The sequence below is a fragment of the Pezoporus wallicus genome, unplaced genomic scaffold, assembly GCF_028554395.1.
Source record: "Pezoporus wallicus isolate ANWC-B61680 ecotype Strahan unplaced genomic scaffold, APGP_CSIRO_Pwel_v1 contig_8705, whole genome shotgun sequence".
NCBI lineage: Eukaryota > Metazoa > Chordata > Aves > Psittaciformes > Psittacidae > Pezoporus > Pezoporus wallicus.
The window spans coordinates 2,733,085-2,760,567 of NW_026638439.1; the positions used below are offsets into that span (position 1 = coordinate 2,733,085).

At 51.9% G+C, this 27,483-nt stretch overlaps 2 protein-coding genes across 3 annotated transcripts in view; both read left to right on the forward strand.

The window, feature by feature from the left end:
- Positions 1-10,549, forward strand: part of ATP2A3 (ATPase sarcoplasmic/endoplasmic reticulum Ca2+ transporting 3) — a 53,187-nt gene extending 42,638 nt beyond the window's left edge. Inside the window, exons 21-22 of one of the 2 annotated variants that reach the window (XM_057410737.1) lie at positions 1,348-1,420; positions 5,282-10,549. In XM_057410737.1, the coding sequence (XP_057266720.1) occupies positions 1,348-1,420; positions 5,282-5,357 (149 nt within the window). In that variant the 3' untranslated portion in view covers positions 5,358-10,549. The remainder of the gene's footprint in view (positions 1-1,347; positions 1,421-5,281) is intronic. The other variant, XM_057410738.1, reaches the window with a different exon arrangement.
- Positions 10,550-15,157: 4,608 nt separating this feature from the next.
- P2RX1 (purinergic receptor P2X 1) lies at positions 15,158-26,426 on the forward strand. The gene is made up of 13 exons (XM_057410753.1): positions 15,158-15,498; positions 18,666-18,813; positions 19,060-19,131; positions 19,563-19,632; positions 20,478-20,574; positions 20,863-20,943; positions 22,450-22,591; positions 23,215-23,345; positions 23,997-24,087; positions 24,784-24,849; positions 25,007-25,099; positions 25,601-25,648; positions 25,937-26,426. The coding sequence occupies exons 1-12, from the start codon at positions 15,362-15,364 to the stop codon at positions 25,643-25,645; spliced, it is 1,173 nt and encodes a 390-aa protein (XP_057266736.1). The 5' UTR covers positions 15,158-15,361; the 3' UTR covers positions 25,646-25,648; positions 25,937-26,426.
- The last annotated feature ends 1,057 nt before the right edge of the window (positions 26,427-27,483 follow it).

The window sequence follows — 27,483 nt, forward strand, 5'->3', positions numbered from 1 at the left end:
TGCCCTTTGCCAGCACCTCAGGATTCAGCCCATGGCATGCACAGAGGAGAAGCAGCTCCTGTGACGCAGGGGCAGCGGTTCCTGTGTGCTCCCAGGCTCCGCGCTTTAAATCACAGCATGTGCTTGGGCAGCCCTCCAAAGAGATGGTATCATCTCTCATCCCTTGCAAAAGATGTTGCTGTAGGTGATATCTCGGTGCTCTTTCCCCTCTCCAGAGGGGAATAAAACAGGTTTTATTCATTCTTTAGGGTATGCTTACCCTGACAGTGTTAGCAGGGGGAAGAAGGGCAGGAGAAACACTGCCCTTGCACAGGGAAGATGCAGTGGCTCTGGAAGGCAGATGAATAACCTGATGGACTGGATGTCCGGCCACAGCATCACCTTGCTCAAACCTTTTTCACCCCCTAGCAAACCTCTTTTTTTACCTTCACCCTTTAATAATGAGCCAGGAAAACTGTGCAAAGCCACTCGTGCCTTTCAGGGCTGAAGGCAGGTCCATCCAGCCCTGGCAGGGAGGGATATGGGGCATTGTAAGAGCTCTGTTTGGTGTCTCATGGAGCAGAACCATGCAAAAAGTTGGAAATACGGGATGGGGAATTACTGCAAGTAGGAGATGATTGTAAACTGGCCACCACCCTTCCCATCAGTGGGCCACAGCTCACATCAGCCTTCCTTTCTGTGGCAAGCTGGTGCATAACTGCAGTGATTGCTCAGAGGAGCCTTCGCTGAGACGTGGAGGTGCAACTGTCACAGACTGAGGTGTTTTGCATCACCCAGGTCTGGTTTATCATGTGATTACCAGCCTTTAGCAACAACTTCATGGCACTGCTCTGGGCTGGGGTGTAGGAGAACTGCTTAATTCCTGGCTGTTGCATCCCATGCATGCCCCCAGTGTTTGCTTCACCATCTGTGATCTGGGGATGAGTCTTTCTCCCACACTTTGCATTTGTCTATAAAAACTCAGTGTTGTTGGAGGACGGGCTTTTCTTTGGCTCTGCCAGCACAGCTTGAGCACAGCGGGGTTTCTGGCAGGCAGATGATCCTTTCTGGTCCCATAATACGAGCTCACTGTTTCCTCCTCTGATACCATGCTCCCAGCATGAGCTGCCCTCATCCCCATGGCCATGATGCTGCTGATGCTCACAGGTCGCTCTGTATCTCATCCAGCAAAGGTTTCCCGTGCAGCTATTCAATCATGGCTAAGGGCAAAATGACATTTAAAGCATCACATTTGAAAGAAATAATTGAAATCTGCATCTGCCAAATTCCTCTGGGCTTTGAAAAGCAAACAGAAAACAAGGTCCAAAAGCCACTTTTAAGTGTGGTGTTGTGATTTTTTTTTGCCAGGCATTCTCAGGACAGTAAGACACAAGTGGAGCGGGGAGCACCAGTTGAAAACCTGCAGGACTCCAGAGCAAGGGTTGGCTTTCTTATGTGTTCATCCCTGAGTGCTGTATCCCTGTGCTTCCTCCAAAGTCTTGCTTATGTATGGTGGGAAACTGCTTGGAACGTGGGTGAATGTGGCTTGGAAAACCAGCAAATACCAGAACCCAGGGACCCTGTACCCAGACAGGATCTCCTTTCCCTCCATGGTTTGCCTCAAAATAAGGTCTAAAAAGCCCATGAAGCAGCTTGATCCTATGGCAGTTTTGCCCAGGGGCCAGGCACCCACTTGGTCTCTGCAAGGCAATGCTTGGGGTTGGTCCTCCACGTGGGACCTTCTGAGGGATGGCCAAGGGTGTTCAGTTGAGGGATGCCAATGTATAGCTGTGAGCTGTGCTGATTCAGGTTTTGCATGGAAAAGTTTCTCCTTTGATCAGATTTAGATAAGTTGTGTTTCCATTGTGCTGGATTTTCATTGTCCTTGAAGTGGCAGAAAGCTGCGGCTCTTCAGTTTTCACCCTGGTCTCAGTGCTTTACATTCCTCTCCCCATCACCCCAGTCATTTCCAGCCTCTTATCTTGCATGCTTTGCATGTATTGCTGCCTTCATCCATCTCTGGCCACTCTGAGGTTTCTGCTGTCTTAGTTTTGGGACACAATGTGAGTGTGGAACAGCAGTTGAAAGGGCACGGCTGAACTAGGCTGGCTCAGTGCAAGCCACAGATGTTCTGGTCAGGAGCATGGAGATGTTCTCCAGGGGTCTGTCACACATGCTGGCAGGCTCAGAAGGGCTGACCCCCCTCAAGGACCTCTTGCACTAATACTTCTAACATTTGTCATGCTCTGTGCATTGAAATGTGTTGTTCCTTCTGAGCCCCATGGTGTGCAGGAGGCAGGTTTCCAGGCATCTGTGCCAAGACCTTGCATGAGTCTCTTTTCTGAGTGGTTCTCAAAAGATGCCAAACCCACACAAGACACTGAGCTAACGCCGGTGCTTGTGTATCTACATGCACCATCAGCCTGCTGCCATGGCCACCCCGCTCCCCTCCTTCCTTCCTGCACCATCCCTGGTCCTCCTCATCTTCACCATCTCAGAGCAAACCCATCACAGGCATCAGTGGTGGCACTCTGGTATCTTCACTTGTTTTCAGGCCCTGCCTGGCTCCTTGGACTTCACCGTCCTTACCTGTGCCATGGGAAAAGCAGGGGCACGACAAGAAGCAGATGCTTCCTGCCACACAACTGCCTGGGCAGCAGCAGTGTCCCTGAAAATGGGGTTTTGATGCAGAGTCGTTGTCAGCTTTATGCTGTAACCTCCTCCCAGAGGAGGGCAGCTGGCAGCGGTGGCTGTATGGTGACAGCTGCATCCCGCTCCCTGCCAAGGCCAGCTGGGGCTCCGCATCCCTCCGGGACAGCCCACAATGTGCAGGGACCACAGTCTGTGTGTCCCATCACAAAACCCCTTCAGCACATAGAGAAGAGGAACTGCTCCCCTTCATCTGCCCCACGCACCACACCTGGGGATGAGAGCACCCCCCAAAACTCCCATGGGAGTGCAGTGCTGCAGCCGCCCGCTTTCCCTGCGCCAGAGGCAGGCGCATCCCTCTTCCCGGAGCGGCAGAGAGCCGCAGCCTGTGGCCATGGCCTGCCCTTGTAGGGTAATCTCTGCGTGGAGCTACCTTGGCTGGGTGCTGGCGCCAGGGGAGGAATGCGTCCCCATGGGCCAAGTCGTTTGCTTGAGCTATGGGATGCTCGGAAGGAGAGTGGCAGCTGCACCTTTCAGTGCTGGAATCTCCCCAGGCAGGATCATACAGCTCTGCTGCCTTGCTTTTTTACTATTCTTCGTGTTTTCCCCTCGCTCCTGTGTTTTGTGTGTGTGCCACGCTTTAGAAATGGGAGAGGGAAGGTGTTGGAGTTGCTGCCCTGGTATTGCGAAGGGATGGCAGGAGGATTTCCCTTTTGGTCCTCTCCCAGGGTCTGGGCTGAGCCCTGGTGCTGTGGGGCAGATGTGCAGTTCTCAGAGCTATGAGGGCTGCAGCATTTCCTTCGGAGGCCAGTGATCCAGGCTGGTGGCTGGAGCCTGAATCCCTTCAGCATCGCGTTCTACAGGAACCTGTTAAGAGGGTCAAAGGCAATAAGGAAAAACCTCCCCAAAAGCTTTGTCTGTCCCTGTGGGGAGCAGATTCTGTAGCACATGAGCTTGTGTTGTTTGGTTGCAAGTTTTCAAGAGCTGAAGGGCTGTGACACCCCTGAGAATTTGGTGTGAGGTAGGGTCCAGGTGGATCACAACCATCTGCGACCATCACAGCCATCTGCAGCCATCACACCTGCAAATGGGTCCCCGCATCCCCGATACTCTCGTCACCAGTGTGTGGAGACGAGAGCCACACTGGCATGTAGGGACCTGCGTCCTATTAAAGCTCCAGGGGTGCCAGTTCTCATGGAAAGACCCAACTTCCTCTGTGCCAGGGCGTGCTTAGAGGCATGAGAGTGACATTCTGAAGAGCATCTACTGTGGTTAAAGGCTCGCTGTTGGTGCTGGAGCTGTGTCCCCATCCTGCCCCTGCCCACCATACAGCACAGCCACAGTGTGAGCTCTCAGGGAAGCAAATAACCACCTGCCTGTCACCAGGTGGGGACTGTTCAGCTCCTGGAGTTGCTAAAGAGACACCCTTCAACACAGAGGAGATTAATTTTGATGACTGCAGTGAGGTTTAATACACTGTGGTCGCCAGCATCCCTGCGACCAAATAGCATCCAGAGGGATGCAACCGTTGCAGCAATCAGTTCTATCTCAGGACACGAGGGCTGTGCTCTCCAGCCAGCACTGGAAGGAGACTTTGGCTGAAGTTGCACAAAAGCTGTTTTCCCCCTTCTCTCTGCCCTGTTATTTATTAATTCCCCTGGAAGCCTGTTGGCATCAGGCTTGGCAGCAGGCGTGGAGCCTCGCTGGTAACCCCAGGCAGGACCCCTATTTATCAAGAGCACAGTAAAGGCGCTGCTCTGCGAGATGTGTTTGGTGATGTGTGCAGTGATGAAAGACAGAGAAATACGGTCGAAAGATTCACGATAAGTGATTTTTTTTCTAACTCTTCTCAGAAAGTGCTGCCTTGTGGGTATTTTTTAAAGGAAAAAAAGTCTATTCCGGGCAGACAGAGCTGCCCACAGGGTCTTTCCCAGTCCTGGGCTGAAGTGTAGCCACTGCGTCAGGGCAGGGGACACTGCTGTCAACTGCTTGAAAACTGCAGATCTAATTGGTGCGAGTCAAGCCCTGGCAGGGATTTCAGAGCTGCTCACACTGAGCTCAAGCTGAACACTGTAGCTTTCCTTCAGGCCATGTGTTGGTTGTTGCCTTCTATCCATCAGTAGGGTGGGAGAAGAGAGGAGGGCAGCCCTGAGGCTGGGACAGTGAGTGACACAAGGAGATTGGTCCTTGCTAGTTCTTCTGCAGATATATATGGATGTAAATACATCTAAAATATATCTACTGGGTGTAAGTGGTGCTAGCCCATGGAACAGTATCCATCTATCCTGCTGCAGTAGGGATTGGTGGTGGGATGCAGTGAGCTTCCCCCTCTCTGCACTGCTTGCTTCCCTGGGTGCTGCCTGATGCTCTTGTTAGGAGCAGTACGAGGGATCTCTGCCTGCTCTCCTTCCTGCTGTTCCTCCCTGCCTGGCTCTGACCCGTCCCTCTTCCTGCCTTCATAAGTGTGCCAAGCCCTTCCTCACCTGGGGACTGGCATCCTCCTCCTTGTGCAGCCCAAGCAGGTGGGGCAGCTCATAGAGATGGGATGCCAGCTCCCTTCTGGGACCAACCTTAATAACAAAACGAGGGAGCCGGGTTGGTTTTGAAGCCTTACCGATACTTTTTCTCCTTTTCTCGTTGTCCTTCACTTTAGGAGAAGAGCACAAGAAATGAACGACACGAAGGAAACGCTCCTCACTAAAGGATCCCTCACTTGTAACTCGGACTGAAGCCTTGCATGTGTGCCCCTCGCTAGAGACCAGCAGGACATGCATGTGTCCGACTACCAGACAAATGCGGGTGAATCGTCGAAAAGAAAAATCCTGATTTTGTTTTGTTCTGTAGCTTTCTTTTTCCTGTACATAGGAGTGCAGTTACTGGGCAGCTGGTGTAGGGTTTGGGGACGGAGCTGTGCAGACCTGGGTCATCATAACACGGTTCCTTGGGAGTTTGTTCCTGCAGAATTTGAGGCCCTCTTTCCAATTCTCACCCTGCTGCGGTGAGCTCAGGCCGAGGTGCCCTTCATGGGAGATTGAGGGGGGAACCCGGGGTTTTAGGTGATACACTGAGTGTGGATGGGAGGCTGCATCCCCCATCGGGGTGGCATGCAGAAGGGCAGCTCCTGGAGTTGGGAAGGGTAGGGCAGGGAGGCGAGATGGCCATGGGTTGGGATCACTGCCCCTCGATGGTGTCCGTGGTGTCGGTGGGTGCTGTGTTCAGCTCCAGTGGCCACAGTGCCTGCAGGCTGCAGCAGGTCCACATCACTTCGCAGTGTGACCAGTGGTGGTGTGGATCTCGTGGACGTGTGTGTTTCTATGTCGAGATAGGGTGCATGTCTTGGAAGGTGAAGTTTTCCCTATTTATCACGCTGTCCTGTTTGATCCCTGTGTTGTAGAAAGCCCCACACCTTCTCAGGCTTATCTGACACCAAAGCATGATGTAGTCTTGTCTATTCTCCCCTGTCCAGCATCTTGTGAGATCCCAGCTGCACTGTTTAAACTGTAGCCCTCTTTCTCATAGGGGCAATTATTTAAAGCAAGGCATGTTCCATCCCTGGAAGTGTTCAAGACCAGGCTGGACAGGGCCTTGAGCTACCTAGTCTAGTATGAGGTGTCTCTGCCCATGGCAGGGGGTTGGAACTGGGTGATCTTAAGGTCCTTTCCAACCCAAACCATTCTATGATGCTATGGGGATGACTGACTGTGCATTCCTCATGTCTACTGCTTCCTCCTGGTCATATTTTCTTTCCTCAGATGATTTTTAACTGTTTCCTTAGCAGGAGTAGTGCTTAAATCCTTAGGAGCACATCTATGAGTTCTTGTTCTCTGCTTTTGGAAAGCATCCCTGTCTTGCACAGGGCATCCTTGACACCAGTGATCCGCCTTCGAGACAGGAATGAATGTATGCTTGTACATAATGTAGTTCTTCTCTGTGAGCAGTGTTTGTCATGGCATCCCTTTTTATAAGGCACCGACTATATTTTATCCTCTCGGGGCTTCTCTGCAGCAGGAGCGACACAGGCTGCAGTGAGAGTTTGTGGATCAGGAATGGATTTTGGGATCCAGTAAGTTGATCTTTCTCCATTGAGCTGGAGAAAGAGATAGTGGGGAGCTGATAGCTGAGAAGCTGATAGTGGGTGATTTCTTCTCCAGATCTCCAAATCTTCCCTTCTGTTTTCCTGATGTTCCCTTATGATCTGTCCTGATGATATTTAGTTAGCCAGACCCTTTCCTTTCTCTTAATTCCAGCAGCAGCACTAGAGCCAGGGTTTTACATAGCATTTGGCTCCTTTGCTGTTGGCTTTTTTCTTTCACTTTTTGCCTCTTGAGAGCTTCCAGTGCTTTGCTGTTCCTCTTTCACTTGGGCAAGAGCTACTTTTCCTCTGTACAGTAGGTGCCAAATATCATCCCTCCTTTCCTTTCTCCATCACCAGCATTGAAGATGAGCAGAGCCCCCAGACCAATGGGAATGTACAGAATTGTTATACTACTGAGCTGATTTTATTGTACAGAAAACCTTGCATGAAATGTCGTTACTGTATTTAATATATAATGTATTCAAGGAATTTTAATATGGAGCTCTTTAAAAAGATCTTTATAGATACTCTGTGGTTAGAAGATTGTTGCTGATTTTTAATATTATTATACTTTGTCTTGAAGAAAGTTTTATTTTTCAAATGTGTTCTGTCTAATGGATTTAATTGGTGATCCCATGGGGCTACCAGTTCCTCCTTAAAGATTTCCACCATGGATGAGACTCACCCTGGTGCAGAGAACCAGGGCATGACCCAGGTACTGATTAAACCTTCAAAACAGGGCTTTAGTAAGACTAAGGCTATAGATGTGTGATTTGCCCTTCCCCACAAGGGTGGAATTCACCTTTTTAGAGCATGTCTGTGCAGGGAAAGAACCAGTGGGAATTTAAACCAGTACCAACTCAGTGACTTCAGAACAAATTGCTTCTGTGTTTCCCTGAGGCTGAAAACCAGTTTGGGAGTGGCTGGACTGGATTCAGAGCATCCCAGCCCCATTCATAGGGTCCTGCAGGGCTTTCAGGTGCCCATTGGCATCTCCCTGGGATATGGTGGTCTCAGTCCATTGTGCCTGCAGGGACTTGCTTGGTCCATCTGTTCTGTATTGCACCTCCTGAGTTACACCGGTTTCCCTGGGCTTAAGGTCTTGTGTAGGATTATTAATTTTACCCAAGCATGTATTTGTGTGGAGGAGTTCCTTGTGTAAAGGTCCCCCTAATAAATACTGAGTAATGGATGGGAGTCTCTAATACAAAGAAACCTAAAAGGGGAAACAAAAATGAAACAAGAGTTCTGCTTCAGAGCAGAGATGAAAGAGTGAAATCCTAACTTGCTTACACATTCCTGCTGGTAACTTTTGTGTGCTCTCACCTGACAGCAGAGAGCTGGAGGAATCAGGCATCCTTCTGAACCCGCTAACAGAGCAGCCATTTGAAGAGATGCTGAGTTTGTTACCTTGTTGTTGGCAGAGATGCCAAGCTGCTGCTGTTTTGTCGTTGATGGAGGTGCCAGGCTGCTGCAAGCCTGGGCAGCGTCAGTCTCTTGGTGCAGTCGTTGGGTTCCAATGGTGAGTTCCCAAACCCCAAGCCATCGCTGGCAAGCAACCAGAGCTGTGTCCCAGCCAAAGGCTGCTTCTTTCCAGCAGCAAACTGCATTTGCCTGTGTATTGTAAAATACCTGGGAAATAGTGCAGGAAACCTCTGCTAAGGCTCAGGAGGCATCCCCCTTGCTAACAGGGAGCATTTTGACACATCCCCATTTCCCATTCGGAATGGTTGACCACATCTCTCTTTTCCCCCCTGTCCTTTAATTACTTGGAATACAGTTTCACTCCATACTTTTTGATTACAGAGGCTTATAGTTCAAGTACTTTAATGAAATAGGAAAATAGATCTAATTGTTTTCCCTTTATGCTTCAATGAAGGGTCAGGATAAATCACGGAGTAGTTATTTATTGCATGTATGCCACCAGCAGCATGCTGGGCTATTTTACAGGCTGGAGCATGTTCTTGTGCAGACTTGGAGATCCCAGAGCTGAGACCATTGCTTTGGGATCAGGTCTTGTGTCTTACCAAGGCATCTGACTGTGTGCAATACAAGGGACATAAACACTGGGTGGCTGTTTTGCCCAAGAGCTAGTTAAAGCAGCTTAGAGACAAAGCCTCCAGGACCCTTGCTTTTTTTACACCAGAGTTTAGGAATTACTTCCTTTTTAGTCTTATTTTGATAGTGCTGCCTGGAATATTCAAAGTTTTTAAACAAAACTTAGGGTTTTCCAACAAGACCTTTAGCATTGATGGGCTGTTGTGACACATCCTCCGCATGCAAGAAGCAGCAATGCAAGATGCATGGTGGAGGACACACCATGATGGCAGCGTGTGGTTGTCCGTGTGCACTTTAAACTCCTTTCTCAGGGGCTAGGCACTGTGCTGGGTTACAGCCAAGGCAGGAAGCAATGGTCCCATGTCCCTGGGTCAGCTTTGGGCAGCAGCAGTGGAAAGTCTTTTGTGCTGTTTTGGGACATCATGTCATTGTGGCCAGTCACTGGATGAGCTTTTCTCCCTGTGTGATCCTATCAGGAGGCACATTGGGAAAGGGAAAAAAGAGATGCTCCTCAGAGCAAAACAGTGTTGCATCCTATGTTTTGTTTCTCTCATGTGGCCACTGCACAGCTCAGGGTCTGGATGAGGTTTTTTATGTGTATGTTTCAGACTTTGGCACTGTGAAGTTGTTGTATGTGTGTTTCTGATGTTCTGCTCAGCCAAGGCTGGATGGTACCACCAGGCACTGGAGAAGTCAGGAGGGGCTGGGGGACTTCATTCCTTAAGAGGATCAAATCTGGCACTGAGCCGGAGTCTCTGCTCACAGTGTGGATGGCAGAAGTAGCCAGAGGAGCAACAGGAAAGCTCAGCAGCAATTTTGGGTCACTCTTTTGCAGGTCAGGTTGATAGTGCTGATTCCCAGGTGAGTCCTGCTCCACCAAAACTCATCAAAGAATTGCTGTGCAAGGGCTCAGGCTAATGCTGTCCCGACTGGTGGAGATGTTCCTGAGGTTCAGTGACCGGGGCATCACATCAAACACACAGGGGTCCCCAGTGCCAGCTCCTAAGACTTGTGATTTTTGGTCCATACCTTGTATAAATGACGCCAGAGATTCAGTTGTCCCTGTTCAGTCCTACCTGGCCTTTTCCCCCCACGCTTCTGAAGTGGCAATTTCTGGCAGGGCTTCTCCCTGGAGAGGAGACAGCCCATCCTTTGGGGATGAAGGAGAAAGGCTTCACCCTGTGCAGAGGCTGCGTGGCACAGTTCGGGTTAGGGTTTGCAGGGCTGCAGTGAGGAAGGCAAATTGTGCTCCACGGACCTGTCCTGTTGGTGTCATTCAGCTTTCGGTATGAGAGGGGCATTAAATGAGCCTGAATCTGTGTGTGCCTGGAGTGATGAGGACATGGGTACTGCTGGCTGGTGTCCGATGTGGGTCAGTTTGGGTGCTTGGGACCAAGAGGAGGTCCTTAGCTGCCAGTGGCCTTGGTCTGGGAATACGCTGAATTTATATATGTGAGATGCCTGAACAGCCAAATCTAGAAATCTCTGAGTTTGTGCTTCGTAGCGAAAGGTAAATCATTGTGTCTTGGGGATGGGGTGGGAGGGTGTTATTTGAGGGGTGAAACTGAAAGAAACAGCTTTCCTATTTTATTACACGAGAGATATTTTTCCACTAAATTACCACTTCCTAAACTGTGTCCTGTGTCCGACTGTAAATACCCAGGTGTGCCATGAAGGCGTGGGAAGGTTCCTCGTGGTCACATCCGTACGATCCACTCTGTTCACACAATATCGGGCTGATTTGTTTTATACTCATAAAATTACAGAAATAAAAGCAATTTTACTGGACGTCTCTGGGGGTTTATGTTGGGTTTTCTTTGTTGCTTTATGAATTATCTGGTTTTTGCCTTTCTTTGTGGCCCATTTGGGGGACGTTTGGGAGCCCATGGAGCTGTACGGGAGTGCCTGAGGGCATTCTTCAGCCGTAAAAGGAGCTGTGCTCACCAGAACAGGATTTCTTGTGGCTTTTCAGAGCAGCCAAACTAGAAATGGAGCTGAGCTTGTCTCTGGCATGGGACAAAGGCGAAATGGAAGGAGTGGCATGATATGACTGTTGGGAATTCTTTAAAGTACCAGCTAATTTGCTCTCAGGGCACAAGAATACAAATAACAGTGCTAATTTTGACTGGATCCAGAATAGTCCTCACCTTATCTCCCCCAGCTGAGAGAGGTTTAAATAAGCCCTGCAATGACCTCCATAAGAAATAATTATGAAATAAGTAATAATTAAATAACTTGGCCTCCTCTGGGGGTGGCACTGGGCCTCCAGGCTGTGTGTTTCCATCTCCACATCGCCCAGAGCTCTGCCCATGGTCACGTTTTGAGTGGAAAATCCTGATGCAACAGCAGGTTGTGTTTTGGAGCAAATCTGGGTTCATGGTAACATATGCTCATGGTGTGCTTTTGCTAGGAGGTAGCCCTATGTGCCCCTTCCCAATGGTACAAGCATGAGAAAGGGGCTGCATAGGGTAGCCCAAAACCTTTGTAACCCAAAGGGGGTTACAGAAAGGGATGTGGGATACACAGGCAAGTGTGAATATTGGTAAAAGGCCATTGCTTGGCCTCTTCTTGAGCTGGGCTCCAGTGCTGGTGCATGATGCTTACCACAGCCATGGCAGTGGTGATCCTCTACCGGCCGCTCCTGAGGATGCAGCGCTGTCTCAGCACGTAGCAGTGAAGGTAAAACCCCTCCGCATTCCCCATCTGATGGTTCATTGCTCCCTGGACCACTGGGCACCATCACCACTGGGGCCATGCATTCAGAAAACGGATGTTACCCCCAAAACCCCACCCCAGTGCTCCCTGTACCCCATGGCACTGTTCAGCTGCCCCGCAGGATGTGCCTGCCGTGCTCCCAGCAGATGCGATGGGCAGCCCCAGCATCGCAGGTTTATGTGTTTGCTTTGGCGTTGGCTGAACCACAGCCGAGGTATTTCCAGGGTGACGTGTTGCTGCAGCAACAAGGGATGGAAATGCTGCTGCTGTGGGGTGAGTACCACCAAAAACATCTGCCTGCGCCGGGCTGTCGCAGCGCGGGCCGGGCACAGAGCGGAGCCAGCGCTGCTGGGAAGGAGCGAAGAGAGGTCAAGGACAAGTTAAAATTGGAAAGAAAACTGAACATGCTGTTTTGTAGGACCTTGCTTGCTCTCATCTGCCAATGTTTTTCCACACTCCCCATCGCCAGCGGGGCAGCGTGAGCATCTCCTTTGGCTCACGGGGGCTGTGGTGGCCAAAGAGCCACTTAACTTTCAGGGGCTCTTTTTGGCAACCTCAACCACAGCAGGTCCCCTTCACACCCGTCCTCATATTTCAAGTCTCCTTGCCACCGTGGTGTTCCTCCCATCCGCAGCTTTGCAGCGTGCTGCACGTTTTTGTGCTGAAATTCAGAGCTCGGTGTTGGACGCTGCCAAGCATGAGTCTGGGTTGTGTAATGAGCTTCGTCTATTATAGTTGTGATTTCCCCCTCCCCCAAGGAGGTTTTGGAGCCATCTCTGAGGGCTTGGAAAGACCTGGGAGCATTTATACCTACCACAGCTTCACTTTCCTGGGTGCGGGAGGGCTCAAGCCCCAGGCAGATGCTTTCAGACCACCCTCTTTGTGCTCCTCCATCCTCTGGCTCTGGGTCCCAGCAAGGATGCCCTCGCATTTCCAAATGCCTCATTTAAAAACGCCATTTTTTGCATTTTTCTCTTGACAGCCCCAAGCAGAGGTTGAGTTTGTTGAAGGGGCAGGGGGAGGAGCTGCATTTGCAGCCATGGATGGAGCCCTGCGCTAGCCCTGTGTAGCGCTGCCAAGGATCCCTCGGTGGGTCACCAGCCCTTGATGCCCTTGGGTCTGACCCAGCTGGAGCTGAAGGAGATGCCGGATGAGGCCAACCCGGTGCTGGGGACCAGGCAGTGCCAGCTGACTCAGGAGAGCATTTGGGCAAACAGGTCCTGGGGCTTTGCAACCCTGGGCACTAACACAGAGGCTTTAGGGCCTCATTTGCTGTTGCTGCTTCCACTTTCCCATAGGCAGCAGAGCAAGATGGGCTGATTCCCTTATCTCTGCCTGGTTTTGCCCTCTGTGCCCCCATGTTGTCCCACTCCCACCCTGTTTGGTCCCACATTTGCATGCTGCTCGGGTCCAGCCCAGCTCAGCGCTCTCTGTGCCCAGGACATGCTGCAGCTGATCTCAAGCTGCTGCTGCTGCTCCTCCAGCAGCATCCTCAGTGTTGGCACTGAGCGCACCCCCAGGGGGCTTGAAAGTGACCAAGAGATGCAAAGTTGTTCAGAGGAAATGACTGTGGGTGTATCGACAGCATCCTACAAGCTTGTATCTGCAGGACCCCAGCAGCCCCAGGGTCACAGTTGCTGTGCAGGGGGTTGCACCAGACACAGTATAAAAATGCTGATAGAAGCATCTTTTTCCACTAATTCTATTTTTCATTTACATGTTACAACAATATATTTATTAACACCACAGGTGATTGCAAACAGAAAGAGCTGGCATCAGGACAGCCCAGTGCCTGAGCTGCAGCAGCATCACACCCCATGAACTCAGCATCTCCTGGCAGGTAATGTCACAGAGCCCAAGCAGAGCACTTCCCCACAGTAACCACATGGTTAGCATGCTGTTACTGCTGCTGTGTGGTAGCGTGGTAGCATGTGAAGCCACTATGGTTTTTTCTCAACATTTGGGTGCCATGGCCAAGAGAGTGCCCGTGTCAGGTGCTAATAGCAGCCAAGAGAAGACCTAGGCCCCATGGGTGCTCCTGTGCTGGGGTCTCCTGCTCCCCACATCACCACAGACACACCCGTGGGGTCCAGCCCCGCTCACCAGCTGCAACGTGGCTCCAAGAGGTACTATAATGGGAGATGCATATTATCTCCCAATGGAAAATATTTTAGCTAAATCCATGCTATAACCATTTTATTGACTCCAAGTACCAGAGTGAAGGTTAGAAGTGACTCTTTTACAAGTCATTTTGCTGTTAAATTTAGCTGTCCTATTTTCATTATCCCCATGGCTTTGGCAAGGGTGAGCAGCCTTCCCTAAAAGGCCTCGTTTCATACAGTAAGTTATTTGCTTCTCTCCTGACAGATATCTAAGCTTATAAGGTTTGTCTGCTCTGCTCAATAGCAGTATCAGCCTTCAATCTTATATGATTAGCATCAGCATTTCATATTTGCCTTTGGCTCCCCATTTGACAGCTTTCCACGTTGCCGAGGCCTGGGGCATTGGGATGTCACGTCACTTGCAAAGTGGGATCATCTGATTTTGATTCCCAAGCTTCATGGTACACCCAAAAGACTCAGATAAATGGTTCATCAGTTTTTCCCCCTATTTTCCCTATTGCCCAACAAAGATAATTGATTTGTTCCATTCATTTTGTGGTTGTCAAGTCCGTAAAATACTGAGTTGAAAGGTCAATATGATGCTCAGTGATGGGCAATTGAACACGGGAGGTGATGATGTTAAATATTCCAGAAGGGACATTTATCCCAGCAGGTTAAACTTTTCCATATTTCCAATAACATTTCCCCCTGCAGAGAGGGACCTTGTGTCAGACTCGATGGCTGCAGACACCAGTGCATCCTTCAAAGTCACGGGAAGCAGCAGATGAACTGGGACTCATGGGATGGATTCTTGTCCTTCTGGGGAGTGCTGAAGCTTCTGGGCTCCGGGCTTTTGGGGCAAAACTTTCTGTTTCCTCCAGAAACAGCCCTCCTCAGCCCAGTGCTCCCTAGCAAAGAGCACACCCCTGTGAGGCTACCCGCAAAGCTTCCCACTGCAATGATGTTGCCCCCCAGATTTCAGTCTGGCACACAGAAATCCAGCTCCTTTCTCAGTGCTATCCCCTTGAAGCAGTGCCTGCACCACCCTGCTGAGCATCTCTCGCTGTGACCCGGCCCTGCTCAAGGCTCAGGAAATGCTGGGAATACTGAAAATGCTTCCAAACGTGCCCAGCCCAGCCCCTGGGATCCAGCCAAGCCCCAGCCAGGGAGCCCCACTGCGGGAAGGGGCTTTGGCTTCGCATTGCTGGGCTGGGGCTTCTGTGCCCACTCCCTCCCCTTTCCCAACCCTTTTACTGGGGCAGCCCTTGGGGGACGGAGGAGGACATGGGTTAGGGACATAAACAGGAGACCCACAGCCTGAGGTGGCTGCCGGGGCAGGAAAGATGATACCCTCTCTCAGGACCTCCTCCATCTCCACCATCCCATGGTTGCCTTGTGGTCCCTGCTTGCCTCGAGCCCTGCCTGCAGCCCCTCCATCCCCAGGGATGGACCCTGCCCGGATGAGGGTGCATCCCCCATGGTCGGATAGCTCTGTCCCTGTGGCATGTGGTTGCCCTGCACCCTCCCGCACCCTGTCCCACCCCCAGGCCATGTAGGGCACCCAGCCCAGAGCTTATAGGAAGAGGAAACCCCATCCCTGCGCAGAGGAGGAAACCCGACAGCCCAGATGTGCACAGAGCACCACAGATAGCGTTTTATCCGCTGCCTTCTCCCTCCTGTCTGCAAGCGCAGGAGTCGCTCCAGTGGCCGCAGGCACGGCCTGCCCCACGGCACTGTGAACAGCGGGGCTGGCACGAGGCTGCAGCACAGCCCTGGCACAACCATGGGGCAGAAGTGCATGGAGAAGGTGTCCTCCTTCCTCTTTGAGTATGACACCCCCCGGATGGTGCTGGTGAGGAACAAGAAGGTGGGACTGACCTTCCGGCTGATCCAGCTCATCGTCCTGGCGTACATCATCGGGTAAGGCTCCCCCGTGCCTGCTTTCCCCCAAGTTAATGCTTTGCTACCGGGTTCAAGAGCAGCAAAGAGGCTCCTCCATCCCCTCTAACCCAATGCAGGGGGAGTTATTGCTGATGGCAACACATCCCTCTGGACGCAGCCACTCCTGCGCAGCCCAGTGTCCCACCGTGGGTCTTCCAGATGGATGCTTGGTCCCCACATACTCTCCAGGAGCTGCTGTGTGTGCAGGCTGGAGGTTCAGTCCGTTCCCAGCCTTGCTCCGCGCTCCGGGGCCCCGTCTCCTCGCTGAGGCACATCCAAACGCAGCTCGAGCTGCTGGACAGTGGCCTGAGAATCTGTTGTTATTTATATTTTCATCTCTGTGAAGTGAGAGGCCGCTGGGGCCAGCGCAGTGATTTGTGAGACCCAAGCGGCTGCAGACAGCACCATAAATCTCCCTGTCCACTGCCCGGCCGGGGAGGCAGGGCCAGTACAGCGGCTGGGGCCGGGATGGAGCCTTGCTCCACATGCATGGGCTGGTTTTGCTTGAGGGAGGCAGCTCCGAGAGCAGTCACGGTGCAAGAGCAGCTGCTTAAAACAGGCAGAGCGGAGGAAGCGGGGTCAGAGCCCCGTGGGGATGTGGATGTGTATCCTTGGGTGCCCTGGGGCTGCTGCTCCTGCCGCGGCACTTCGGTCCTTGTTCCCTCAGTGTTGGGCAATGCACTGTGCTGCGGTTAATAACAGCCTTTGCTGTGCCTCCACAGCTGCTGTGGGCTCGGTACCCTTCCATCAGGAAGGGCCCCACAGCAGGAGGCTATGAACTGGTCAAACTGAGTGTTTTAAGGGTGGAGGCTGCCTAGTCAGTCCGGAGGAGAGGCAGCAGCTCCCAGGGCTCAGTGCAAGTAGGTAGCTATAGGGAGTAGTGGTGCCCATTCCTGCTTTTAGTACAGATCCCCTGGAAAGGGGGAAATCTTCCCACTGCAGGACTAGTGTGTCGCTCCGACCCTGCTCACCAGTGCTTTGACTCACAAGGATAACCCTCATCCTGAACTGCTGCCAAACCAAGATCTCAAGGATGTTCCACTGTAAAGGGTTTTGCACTGGCCCAGACTGGTGTTACCGGGAGCAGGACTGGCTCTCCTAAGTCCAGTAAACCTGGCCAGGGGGGATGCTCCTGCGGGTGGGGAACCAGCAGAGACCGTTACTCAAAGCACATCTTCCCAAGGAAATGCAGCTTAAGCAACCCAACTGAAAGGAGACAGGAGAGAGGAGAAAGGGAACCAGCCTGAGGGTGACAGCCAGGGGCAGAGGGGAGGAGGTTGGCATAAAGCTGCTGTAATTTGGGGGGGGGAGTCTGGCTCCGCTAGCAAGGAGCTGTCTGTGTATGCGGCTGCCCAAAGCCCCACCAGCCATTGGCATCCTCTCACTGCTCAAAGCCCTGCTCTGGTTCCCTGCCTGCACTGAGCCACCATGCTGGAGATTTTATCTTGGCAAGCAGGTTTGGCAGCAGATACTGATTTATTCACACTTCCCCCAGCTCTGGTCCCCCTTTGTAGGGGATGCTGGTAGGGATGCATGCCGATGGCTGTGCTTGGAGGGATGGGTGGCAGTGCCATCTGTGCAGCGGGGGGGACATGGGGCTGATCCTGCTGAAACCTGGTGTTATCCTTGGGGAGCAGCTCTTGTTTCTGCTGACAGGCTGAGATAAGGTGGTATCGCTGCTGGGCTGGATGTCACTCTCTGGCTTTGGTTGCATGAAAACCTCACACGCGAGGAGGCTGTGGGCTGAGCCACAGGATGGGGCCAGTGAAGGAAGAGAGCTTGGTCACTGCCACAGGAGGGGGTGACACCAGGGGACTTCTACTGTCTGGGCAGGGCTGGATGTGGCATTTACAGCATGATGGGGAAATGACACTTTGTTTGCTGTAACCACAGCTGGGGGGGGGGGGGGTACCACATCCTGCCCTGCAATGGGGAAGCTGTGCTGCAGTGCGGTGCCCAGCTCTGTGTGCCCACCTCTGCCAGGGGAGGATGAGGTGGCAATGGCAGAGGAGAGGAGGCAGATTTAGGGAACCACTCCACCATGGTGCTGCCCAGCTCACAGCCCCCACGGCATCAGGGAAGTTGCCCAGTGTAACCAGTATAACCCAGTATGACACTGCCTTGGCAGAGGAGGACATTGGAGCTGCGGGTCCCAGCTGGGGTGGCAGCAGTGCTGAATTTCTGCTCCCATTCCCAGGTACTGGGGCAGATGCAATCCCTGAGGTCTCTTTGCCTCCTGTCTTGGGATGCCAATGGGGTTGCAAGCCAAAACCCGCCATCACTAGGAGGCCCCCATAACGTCCAGCACCCATAGGGCAGACTTCTGGGCATCACCTGGGGTTATTTTCCTCCATCCCCATTGCTCGAGAGCCTGAGAACAGGGGGCTGGCACCATGGGCTGTCCCACGGGCAGTGGGACCGGTGCCCGCGGTGATGGGACAAAAACCAGATCGCTCCTTTTTTAGTGCTGGGAGCGCTCCCCGGAATGGTTGCTTGCCCATGTTTATAGTGTCCCTGAGTCAGAGTTAATCCAGCAGCAGCTTGTTTATGTCACAGGTTAAATAGTGTCAGGAGCCTGCCCTAATGGCTTCGTGATGGGTTGGGAAACGCAGGGAGAGCCCTGTGCTGGCCACAGCAGCGTCCCCAACCCTGCTCCTGCAGCCCTCTTGCACTCCATGATTCCCTTTGTTGTATGGGGAATGGTAGCCCTAGATGTGAGCCATTTCCTGACTTACCCCTGCCTTGGCCCTGGAGCACTGATTTTTGGAGAGTGCCTATGAAATGGATCAGAAGGGTCCGGGTTGTTGAGCCCAGCAACCTGCAAACCCACCACAGGCTTTAATCCCAAATAGCTGGTGGCCACACTGCTCCACCAGCCTTCACATGCCCTCAACCACAAACGTGTCCCAGTCCTCAGAATAAACCATCCCACTGTGGGTGGAAGTCAGGTCCTGCAGCTACTGCACGCCTCGGGCAAAGGGTGGGAGAGCTCAGCATCACGTCACTCATCCAGCTGGAGGGAATTGGGCAAATAATTGGTGAGACTTGGTAGAAGAAGCTCCAATCCACAGTGATGTGCTGGGACTTGGGGCTCCTGTGGTCAAGCACCAGCGGCCATGCTCATCCCACCACCTTTCCCTGTCCAGGTGGGTTTTCCTCTACGAGAAGGGCTACCAGTCTCAGGACAGCATTGTCAGCTCAGTCTCAGTGAAGCTGAAAGGCCTGACGCTGACCAACGAAAGTGTCATGGGCCCTCACATCTGGGATGTAGTGGATTATGTCTTCCCACCCCAGGTAAGGATGATGGGAGGCTATGGGGGGCTTGCTTTTGTCCCCACAGCTGCTTTTCTTTATGTGCTGGAGTGCAGAGGGGCTCCTGGGTGTAGGCTTTCCATTGGGCTAACCATGAGATGGCATCCCTGTGGTGGAAAGCTGGCTGCTCCTGCCACAAACCTCTGCCCACATACCACCCCTGGGGGCATTTGGTCCTTGGGACCCGCCACTGTGCTGGCTGAGAGCTCCTTGGCTGTGTCTCCACAGGGGGACAACTCATTCGTGGTGATGACCAACTTCATTGTCACCCCTGGACAGAAACAAGGAACCTGCCCAGAGGTAAACCTCATAGCTCCCTTCAGTGGCCTCAGCTTCTGCAATGTGGGGTGGTTGTGGTGATGGCACTGGGGAAGCAGTTCTGGCATTGCGAGGTTTAGTAAAAGCCTGAGCCTGGCTCCATAGTACCCTTCCTGTTTCATGAAAGCTTTTATTCTGCTGAAAACCAGGAAGCATCCCTTTAAGTTTTCTTCCCTTTATGATGATCAAGCAGAGCAGACTCGAGGCTCAAACAAGAGCATCTGCCTGGAGTTTAAAAAAGAAATCCCCCCTTTCTCCTGCTCATCCCTGGTTGGGAAGTGGTGTATGGATGAGGCTCCGGCTGCAGCAGAGCAGCATTTCCTTCAAGGAAAACACTGCCTGGAGAGGCAGGAGGGACCAAGGGGGCAAAACCAGAGGTGTGATGCTGAGGGGTGGCTGCTTTCTCCAAACAGCTGCCGGACGCTGGGCTCTGCGCAAGGGACAGCGACTGCACCAAAGGCAAATACAGCCGCCAGGGACAAGGTATGGCACGAGGCCACCGAGCCTGGCACCGGCAAGGCTGGGGTGTGCCAAGGGTACAGGTTTGGGACCATCAGCTAATGGGGTTTGGGAAGAGCAGCTCCCATATAGAGCCAGGCTGAGAATGTTGGGGCTGTTCAGCCTGGAGAAGAGAAGCAGTGTGGAGACCTCAGAGCAGCTTCCAGTGTCTGAAGGGGCCTTCAAGGATGTTGGAGAGGGACTCTTCATTAGGGACTGTAGTGATGGGACAAGGGGTGATGGGTTCAAACTGAAACAGGGGAAGTTCAGGTTGGAGATAAGGCAGAAGTTCTTCCCTGTGAAGGTAGTGAGGCACTGGCACAGGTTGTCCAAAGAAGTGATAAATGCTCCATCCCTCACAGTGTTCAAGGCCAGGTTGGACAGAGCCTTGGGCAACATGGTCTAGGATGAGGTGTCCCTGCCCATGGCAGGGGTTTGGAACTGGATGATTTTAAGGTCCTTTCCAACCCAAACCATTCTATAATTCCTCTTCTGAAAGACATCTGAGCTGCAAAAAGCTCTGCCAGCAGAAGGTTAATCCAGACTAAGCCATTTCCCCCAAACTGGTACCCCATGGTATTGTCTGAGGTGTATTTTAGCAAGAAAACCTCCCAGTTGCTCCCTTGTGCAGCAGTGCAAGAGAAGCCCCTGCCCTAGCTGAGAGGCCACATTTCATTACCCTTTTCATAAATAAATAGGCACCAAAGTGGTGGGTATTTTGTGCCTTGGATGTCCATGGCAGGGCTGAAGCTCTGACCAACTCCCACCCATCCCGGTGTGAGGCTGGGATTTCCCAGTGTCCTGGGTGTGAGCAGCTTCCTTCCCCACAGGGCTCATGACAGGCAAGTGTGTGCATTTCAACATCTCTGTGAAGACCTGCGAGATCTTTGGCTGGTGCCCTGTTGAAGTCGATGACCATGTTCCCAGGTAAGGAATGATGTTGTTGCCCCATTTTGAACCCCGGTCCCACCTGAGCTGCACCAGCAGCGCTCAGTGTAGGGCAGAGCAAGATGGGGTTGTCTCCACTTCCATCCTTCTTTGGGGCTTTCCTGAACCTTGTTGGGATCTTTCACTTAGAAAGGGAAGGGATGAAGGAGATCACCAGTTTTTCTGGGTCCTGCTCATTCCAGTTTGGATGAATCCCCACCAAATGGGGCTTTCCCTACAGGCCAGAGGGCTGAGTGATAGACGCAGGTCAACATTTGTGTTTTTCAGCCCTGCCCTGTTGTCAGAAGCAGAGAAGTTCACTTTGTTCATCAAGAACAGCATCACCTTCCCCAGGTTCAAGGTGTCCAGGTAAGGAGAGGTTTAGGGGATTGCTTCTGCCCGGTTCCCTCAGGGGAAACCATGGGTATATCAGGATGTTTTGGCATAGAGGATGCTGTCCCTCACCAGTGAGCCCAGGACTACTCTATCTGTCCCAGATCAGTTGGTAGCTGTGGTTACAGAAAGGTTTCTGGAGTCAATGTCTCCTGAGTTACCCTTGCATGATGCACATGAAAATACAGTTTCTCTGAGCCTTCATTTTGATTTTCCCCTTTTCTCCCTGAAGATAACAATAAAATACTACATGACACAGTGGGATATGAGCAGCCAGACAAGCTTGGTGCCCAGAAATGAGCAGAGGTCCCTCTTAACATCACAGTTTCCACCTGCTTCTGCAATGGGTTAATGACTGGAAGGGTTGGACCCTTCCAGCTAAAGGCACGCATGTAAGAGAATTTGTGATGACACCAGTCAGAGATCTCATTTGGAACAAATTAACGGGAGCTGTTTGTGCTGGAGACAGTGGATTCCTCCTTCTAAGCTGATCACATCCTTGTGTTGTAGCCAAGGTTAAATGTCCTGGCGACCATAATGTTTGGCAAAGCCTTGAGCCGACCTCACACTGCACCCCAAGAGGTGTCGGGGAGAGGGGATCCCCACCAGCAGCAAGGAGAGGTGGCAACCAGGATGAGAGCAGGCGGGAGAGGGGACCTGGGGTGGGACAGCAGGTCCTGGGAGGTGAGGGCAGCCGGGCTGGCTGCTGCTGCAGGGGCTGAGCTGGAGCTGATTGGGGTCACAGGGAAAACTTTCTGCCTTTGGTCACTGCTGCTAATTAAGCACTGAGCATAAATGATGGGATGGGGTTGAGCAAGGCACAAGTCTTACAAAACCATCTGGGTCAGGGAAGCATCACAGGAAAGCTATTTTTAAGCAAAAGAGCAGAACGGGGTGGAAGGCAAGGCATTGTCCTTTCCTGTTCACCCTTTCTGGAGGAGAGAGCAAAATCCAGCTCAGCGTAAAAGCTGCAGGGTATACTATCCCTGAGCTGTCCCAGCTGAAAATTGTTGGTGCTTGGAGCATTGCCTGGCAGAGCCCATGGATGAGCTGATATGTGAATGGGAGAGGCAGCTGGGAGAGATGCTGGAGGCCATGGGAGGGTTTGCAAAGCTGAGGAATAAGAGAGGGGGTTGCTAGAAGAGATGAAGAAAGGCAGATGTGCTGGGTTTGGGCAGCAGGCAAAGCAGCAAACTCAAAGCAGAGGTGGAGAACATCTGCAGGAATGTTCCTCCATAGGAACATAGTGCAGAAACACTTCCTCCATAGGAGGGGGAAATGAATTACTTGATGGGGCGGAAGAAACCAGGCAGGGCTGGAGGGAAAGGGTCTCATGAGCATGCTGGTGAGGAGGTCCTGAACTTGACATTACCTGGCTTTAGGTTGGTTGCAATAGTAGCTATAGGTTGGACCAAGGATCTCAGAGATCCTTTCCCACCCAAATTACTGGGTTATTCAGATTCATTCTCTTTTCATTCCCAGGCGCAACTTGGTTGAGAGCGTTACCAAACAGTACCTGAAGAAATGCACCTACCACAAAGTCACTGATTCCTTGTGCCCCGTGTTTGACCTGGGATACATAGTGAAGGAATCGGGTCAGAATTTTACCTTCCTGGCTGTTAAGGTGCTTCAATTTCAAGTGATACTTCTTGCTGACATGGGAAAGGGGACACTGGTGGCAGAAACGTCCCCAAGCTGTTGAGACAGCTCAAGACCTCAAGGACCCATAAGGCAGTGCCAGAAATAGCTCTTAAAGACTATGAATCTCCTTGGACATGGTCTAATATTTAAGCCTTTCTTGGAAACTCCCCTGTAAGATTGACAGGATTTGACTTGCTGGCAGTAAATCCAGGGTCGAGTTTGGTTTAATTTGTGCAATGACTAGAGCTGCATGGCAAAATTCCATCCAACCGAGCTTGGAAACCATGGTCGAACATCAGTGGTCATTGCACACTGCAAACTGCTGCCTTTCCCCAGGGACAGGGTGCAGATCAGGAGCAAGAGGGCATGAATTTAGTTGCATATCGAACATTTAACAAAGAAGCAAGTGCCTCCACATAGAGTGATGAATAAGGCACAAAGCCAAGGCTGGCCAGAAGGGCTGAGGCAGTGGTGGGGTCCACGTTCCCATGGAGAGCCAGGGCACCTCATAGCATCAAGAAAGGCCACATGTGAAGAGGGAAAGCATTTCTCCATGTGGGCCAGATCCAAGGAGGGGCAACGTAGTAACTCCCCTCTTGGCTGCAGGGTGGAGTGGTGGGCATCACCATAGACTGGAACTGTGACCTTGACTGGCCCGTCCGGCACTGCAAACCCATTTACCAGTTCCATGGCCTTTACAATGACGACAGTAACGTTTCACCAGGCTTCAACTTCAGGTAAGGAGACCCCTGTTAACCCTCCAGGCAGAATTCCGAAGTGACATCTTTGAGGATGCCAGAGCACTCAAGGGAGGGTGGAAGATCAGGTACTGTTCTTCCAAACACAACCTTTGCAGTGCCAGACAGCAGTGCTCCTTTTAGAATGGCATGAGAAAAGTGATAACCCATCCCTTGGTCTCCAAATTACCCCACTGCCTTCTCTGTGACTCTCCTTCCCCTTGCAGACTCTCCTGCTCAGCTGAGCTCTAGAGAAGCCCCTTGAAAGACTGGAGATGGTGCAGGGTCATCTTGCATATCCCCACGCTTCAAACCATTCAGCCTCAGTTATGAGCTGCTGACCTAACTGCTGCTTTGTGTGGAGCTGCCATTTGTTCTGAACTAATATCTGCTGTCACATAGCACCTGGGGTCAGTGGGTATCAGCACAAGCAGAAGCTTGAACTCCAACTTGAAGGCAGGGAAACTGAGGCACAAAGGGAGAAGTGCCAACAGCCCAGCTCCTTTAGGGGTTAAGGAGAGGGTCAGGAGCAGGTCTGTGGCAGCACATCCCCAGGTCTTTGTCCTGCTCTGGAGGCCCCGATGCTGTTGGGTTGCAGGGGGCTGTTAGACACCCTGGCAGGCCACTAATGCTCACCATTCAATTGGGCAGGTATGCCAAATACTACAAGGAAAATGGGGTGGACAAGAGGACACTCTACAAGGTGTTTGGGATCCGGTTCGACATCCTGGTGAATGGCAAGGTAAGGACGGCCAGGCCCTGGGGTCATCCCTGGATCCCTGGGATGCCTGTACCACATCCTCAGGAAGGTACCAGCTCTGTAACACAGCCCTGGGGTCTCGTGGGGCCAGGAGAACCAGCGTGAGTGGTGTATTTGAATGCTGGCCTGATCACAGCAGCCGTGGCGAAGTACCAGGGAAGGGAACATAGAGAGGAAGCCCATTTTACAGGTCGCCTCTATCAGCTGGATTGGTTCCAGAAAACACCACAATGGGTTGGGGGAAACTATGGAAAGTCAAAAACTTTCTGATATTTCCAAAACCTGAATATTTGCCTTTTTCTGTTTTGTCTTTTTCTTCCTCGAGAAAAAGCTTTCCTTGTTGTTTTCCACTGGGAATATTTAAAAGGGATGTGTATGTGTGTCTCTGTGTGTATGTACGTATCTATACGTATAAATGTATAAATAAATAGATAAATAATATAGGAAGCAAAGTAATTTCAACTTCTGTCAGCCTAAACCCAACTTACCAGATTTTTCTGTTTGGCCTCTGAACTTAAACCCAGCTCTTAGCCAGTTCCTCTTTCTGTGCTGTGGTTATGGTTTGGGCTGTTGCAAAGGCACTTCAGCTGAAGCCCACCTACAGCTCTGGACCCCTTTTATTACCTTTTCCCCTGGGCTGACTGTCACATATCACCTATTTCCTCTGGTTTTATTCAGGCAGGCAAATTTGACATCATCCCGACCATGACCACCATTGGCTCTGGAATTGGTATTTTTGGAGTGGTAAGTGCAGATATTTCCAAGCCTTTCAAATTATTCTCCTTGCCTGTGAAGCAGAAGGGGCCCTCATTTGTGGGGCAAACTGGGACACACTGGAAGTACAAGGTGGCATAAGTGATCTGGGAGGGCAGCTCCAACCCTAACTGCTCTTTGATTTAAGGCCTCTGTCCTCTGTGACCTGCTCCTGCTGCATTTTCTCCAAGGACGGGACTATTACAAGCAGAAGAAATTCAAATACGCAGAACAGGAGCCTGTAAGTAACAGCCCTACAGAGGCTTTTGTGGGTGTGTGAGTGGGGATATGTGCATGACACAACATTCATACTGAGGAGCAACCCGGTGCCTTCCTGACCTAGGGGGAATCCCAAGCCCATGGGACTGTCAGAGACTGGGATCCCTGAACATCCTCTCCAAAAGGAGACATCTCCTGTGTGTGACTCACTGATAACAGCTTTATTCCCTCCCTTTAGGCGCAGATATTCCAATATCTGGTAACACTTGCATTGCTGTAAGGGAAGCAAGGGGAGGCCAGTGCTTTAGTAAGCTGGAAAATGTCCCCTCTTCTGCTTGTTCAGAACACCTTCATGACTGAGGGAGGCTTTGCAGCCTTTCAGGCATGAAAACAGCTCCCCTCAAATTCATCTGGAAGCATGCTTATACACTGAGGGTTAGAAGCTGCTATTCGACAATTTTCCTGGCATTAGAAAGGGGTGGGTCTGTAAAGGAATCACTGTTTTCTCTCATTTAACCCCCAGTCAAAGTCACATAAGAAGGAAAAGGAGCTGGACAACGCACAGTGAGAGGTGAGTGGTGTTTCCCCAGCCCTGCTAGCATACAGCATATGGGTCTCAGGGCTATCCCAAGGCCCCTGGGAAGGCAGGAGAGCTCCGGGGAAGGCATGGAGGAGATGTGAGCTGTGAGCTGCAGTGTCTGCCCTGGGGTCAGCAGCTCTTCCCAGAGCAGGAAAGAGCACAGGGCAGCACTGTGCAGGATGTGGGATTGACATCACATCTGCAACGGCAGCATCGCTTGAAAAGGGGCAGTGGGGAGCAAGACACCAGGAACCACTGTACACCTTTCTCTCTTGGCAGAATCCACATTGACTGACAGACCTGCACCTTCTTCTTCCTTCTCCTCTCCTAAAACATGGTCATCATCCCCTGTCACCACCCTGCATCAGCTCCAAGACCAGCAGGAGCAGCATCTGACACCAGCTCAAGTGAACATGGCACCCTGCAGCTAGGGCAGGGTCCGGCCGGCCCAGCACCCTGCCTCTGGTGGGACGCACTGCGATGCTCAGGGTGGGTTAAGCTAAAGGACCCTCAGGGCCCTCCAACAGCCCTGCTGCACCCTGCCTCGTGTGCTGGGGCCGTGCCAGGGCATCCTGCACCCGAAGCCCCTGGGAGAGCATCACTGCCTCTCTCCTTCCCCAGCAGCACTCTTGGACAGCTCCAAATTGAGAAGGGGAAGGAAGGAGAGCAGGCAAGAATCATTCCCAGTCCCTCAGCATGGGAGAAAACTCGGTTATTTTGTAAGGATGTATTTTATTAAAGAAAATAAACCTTTAGTTTTTCTACTACATCCCTTTGAATGCCCATGCTTGCCCTGGGTGTGGGGTACTCAGTGCTTTGTGGCATGCTGGGGGGGGTTGTGCATGCAAAGCAATCCTATCAGTTAGGCTGGAGCATGAGGCTTTCCGTGCAGGCTCCCCTGGGCTCTGTCCTCCCCTGCAGGGCCCCTGGGCCTCTGGCCACGAGCAGAGGTTGTTATCAGTGTTGTCACTTGGGTTTCCTCCTCAGACAGGCTGGCTGGCAGGGAGCACTGGCGTGCTGCCGGCCATCGAGAGCTGCTCCCCTGAGCCAGCTCTATCTCTTGCTGCCCACATTGGTCAGTGTTAGCTGGCCAGAACTGACCTGCTTGGCCTTAGCCTCACAAACCAGGTCTCTGCACCCCGGAACACAGCTTCCCCTCTCTGCTGGAAGGTTTGCACCACTCAGCGTGTGCAGTTGGACCCAAGCCCCACATTGCTATGAGCAGACCCTGTCCTGTGCTGCTGGCTCTGTTCAGTTCTCTAGGATGCATCAGCATAGGCTTTCCACAAAGTCTCTCTCGGAATGTTGTTTTGCTTCCCCTGGAGGAAATTTTGCCTTGGTCACTTCAAAACTGGATCCCAGCTGCGAAGAAGGCATAGAGATTGCTCTGCCGGTGGCTCTAACGCCGCTGGCTGTGGTGGAGAGCACGAGCCTGTGGGATGGATGCACCATGCTGGGCTTGTAGGGCCACAATGGCACAAGCCCCAGGCAGTTCCAGATGACGTCTGGTCATAAGCTCAACAAGAATTTCAAGCCATACACTCCCCAGGGGGATCATTTGCTCTCAGAAGAATGCCTCAGCTTCCACAGGCAGGGGTTTCTTTTAAATTATCCATTTAGCTGTTTCACCCTTTCTCATGATGTGTAAAAGAGGTGCCAGGTGCTTACATTAAGGATGCATTGATTAAGGTGAGGATAAGCTCCCTGGTCTCTGGGGGAGTCCGTGCCGTCTTAATGGGCACCGAGGGCAGAGGCTGGTGGCATCCCTGCTCTCCTGCAGCACTCACGGAGATGAAGCACTTCACAGTCACTGCCAAATGTCATGG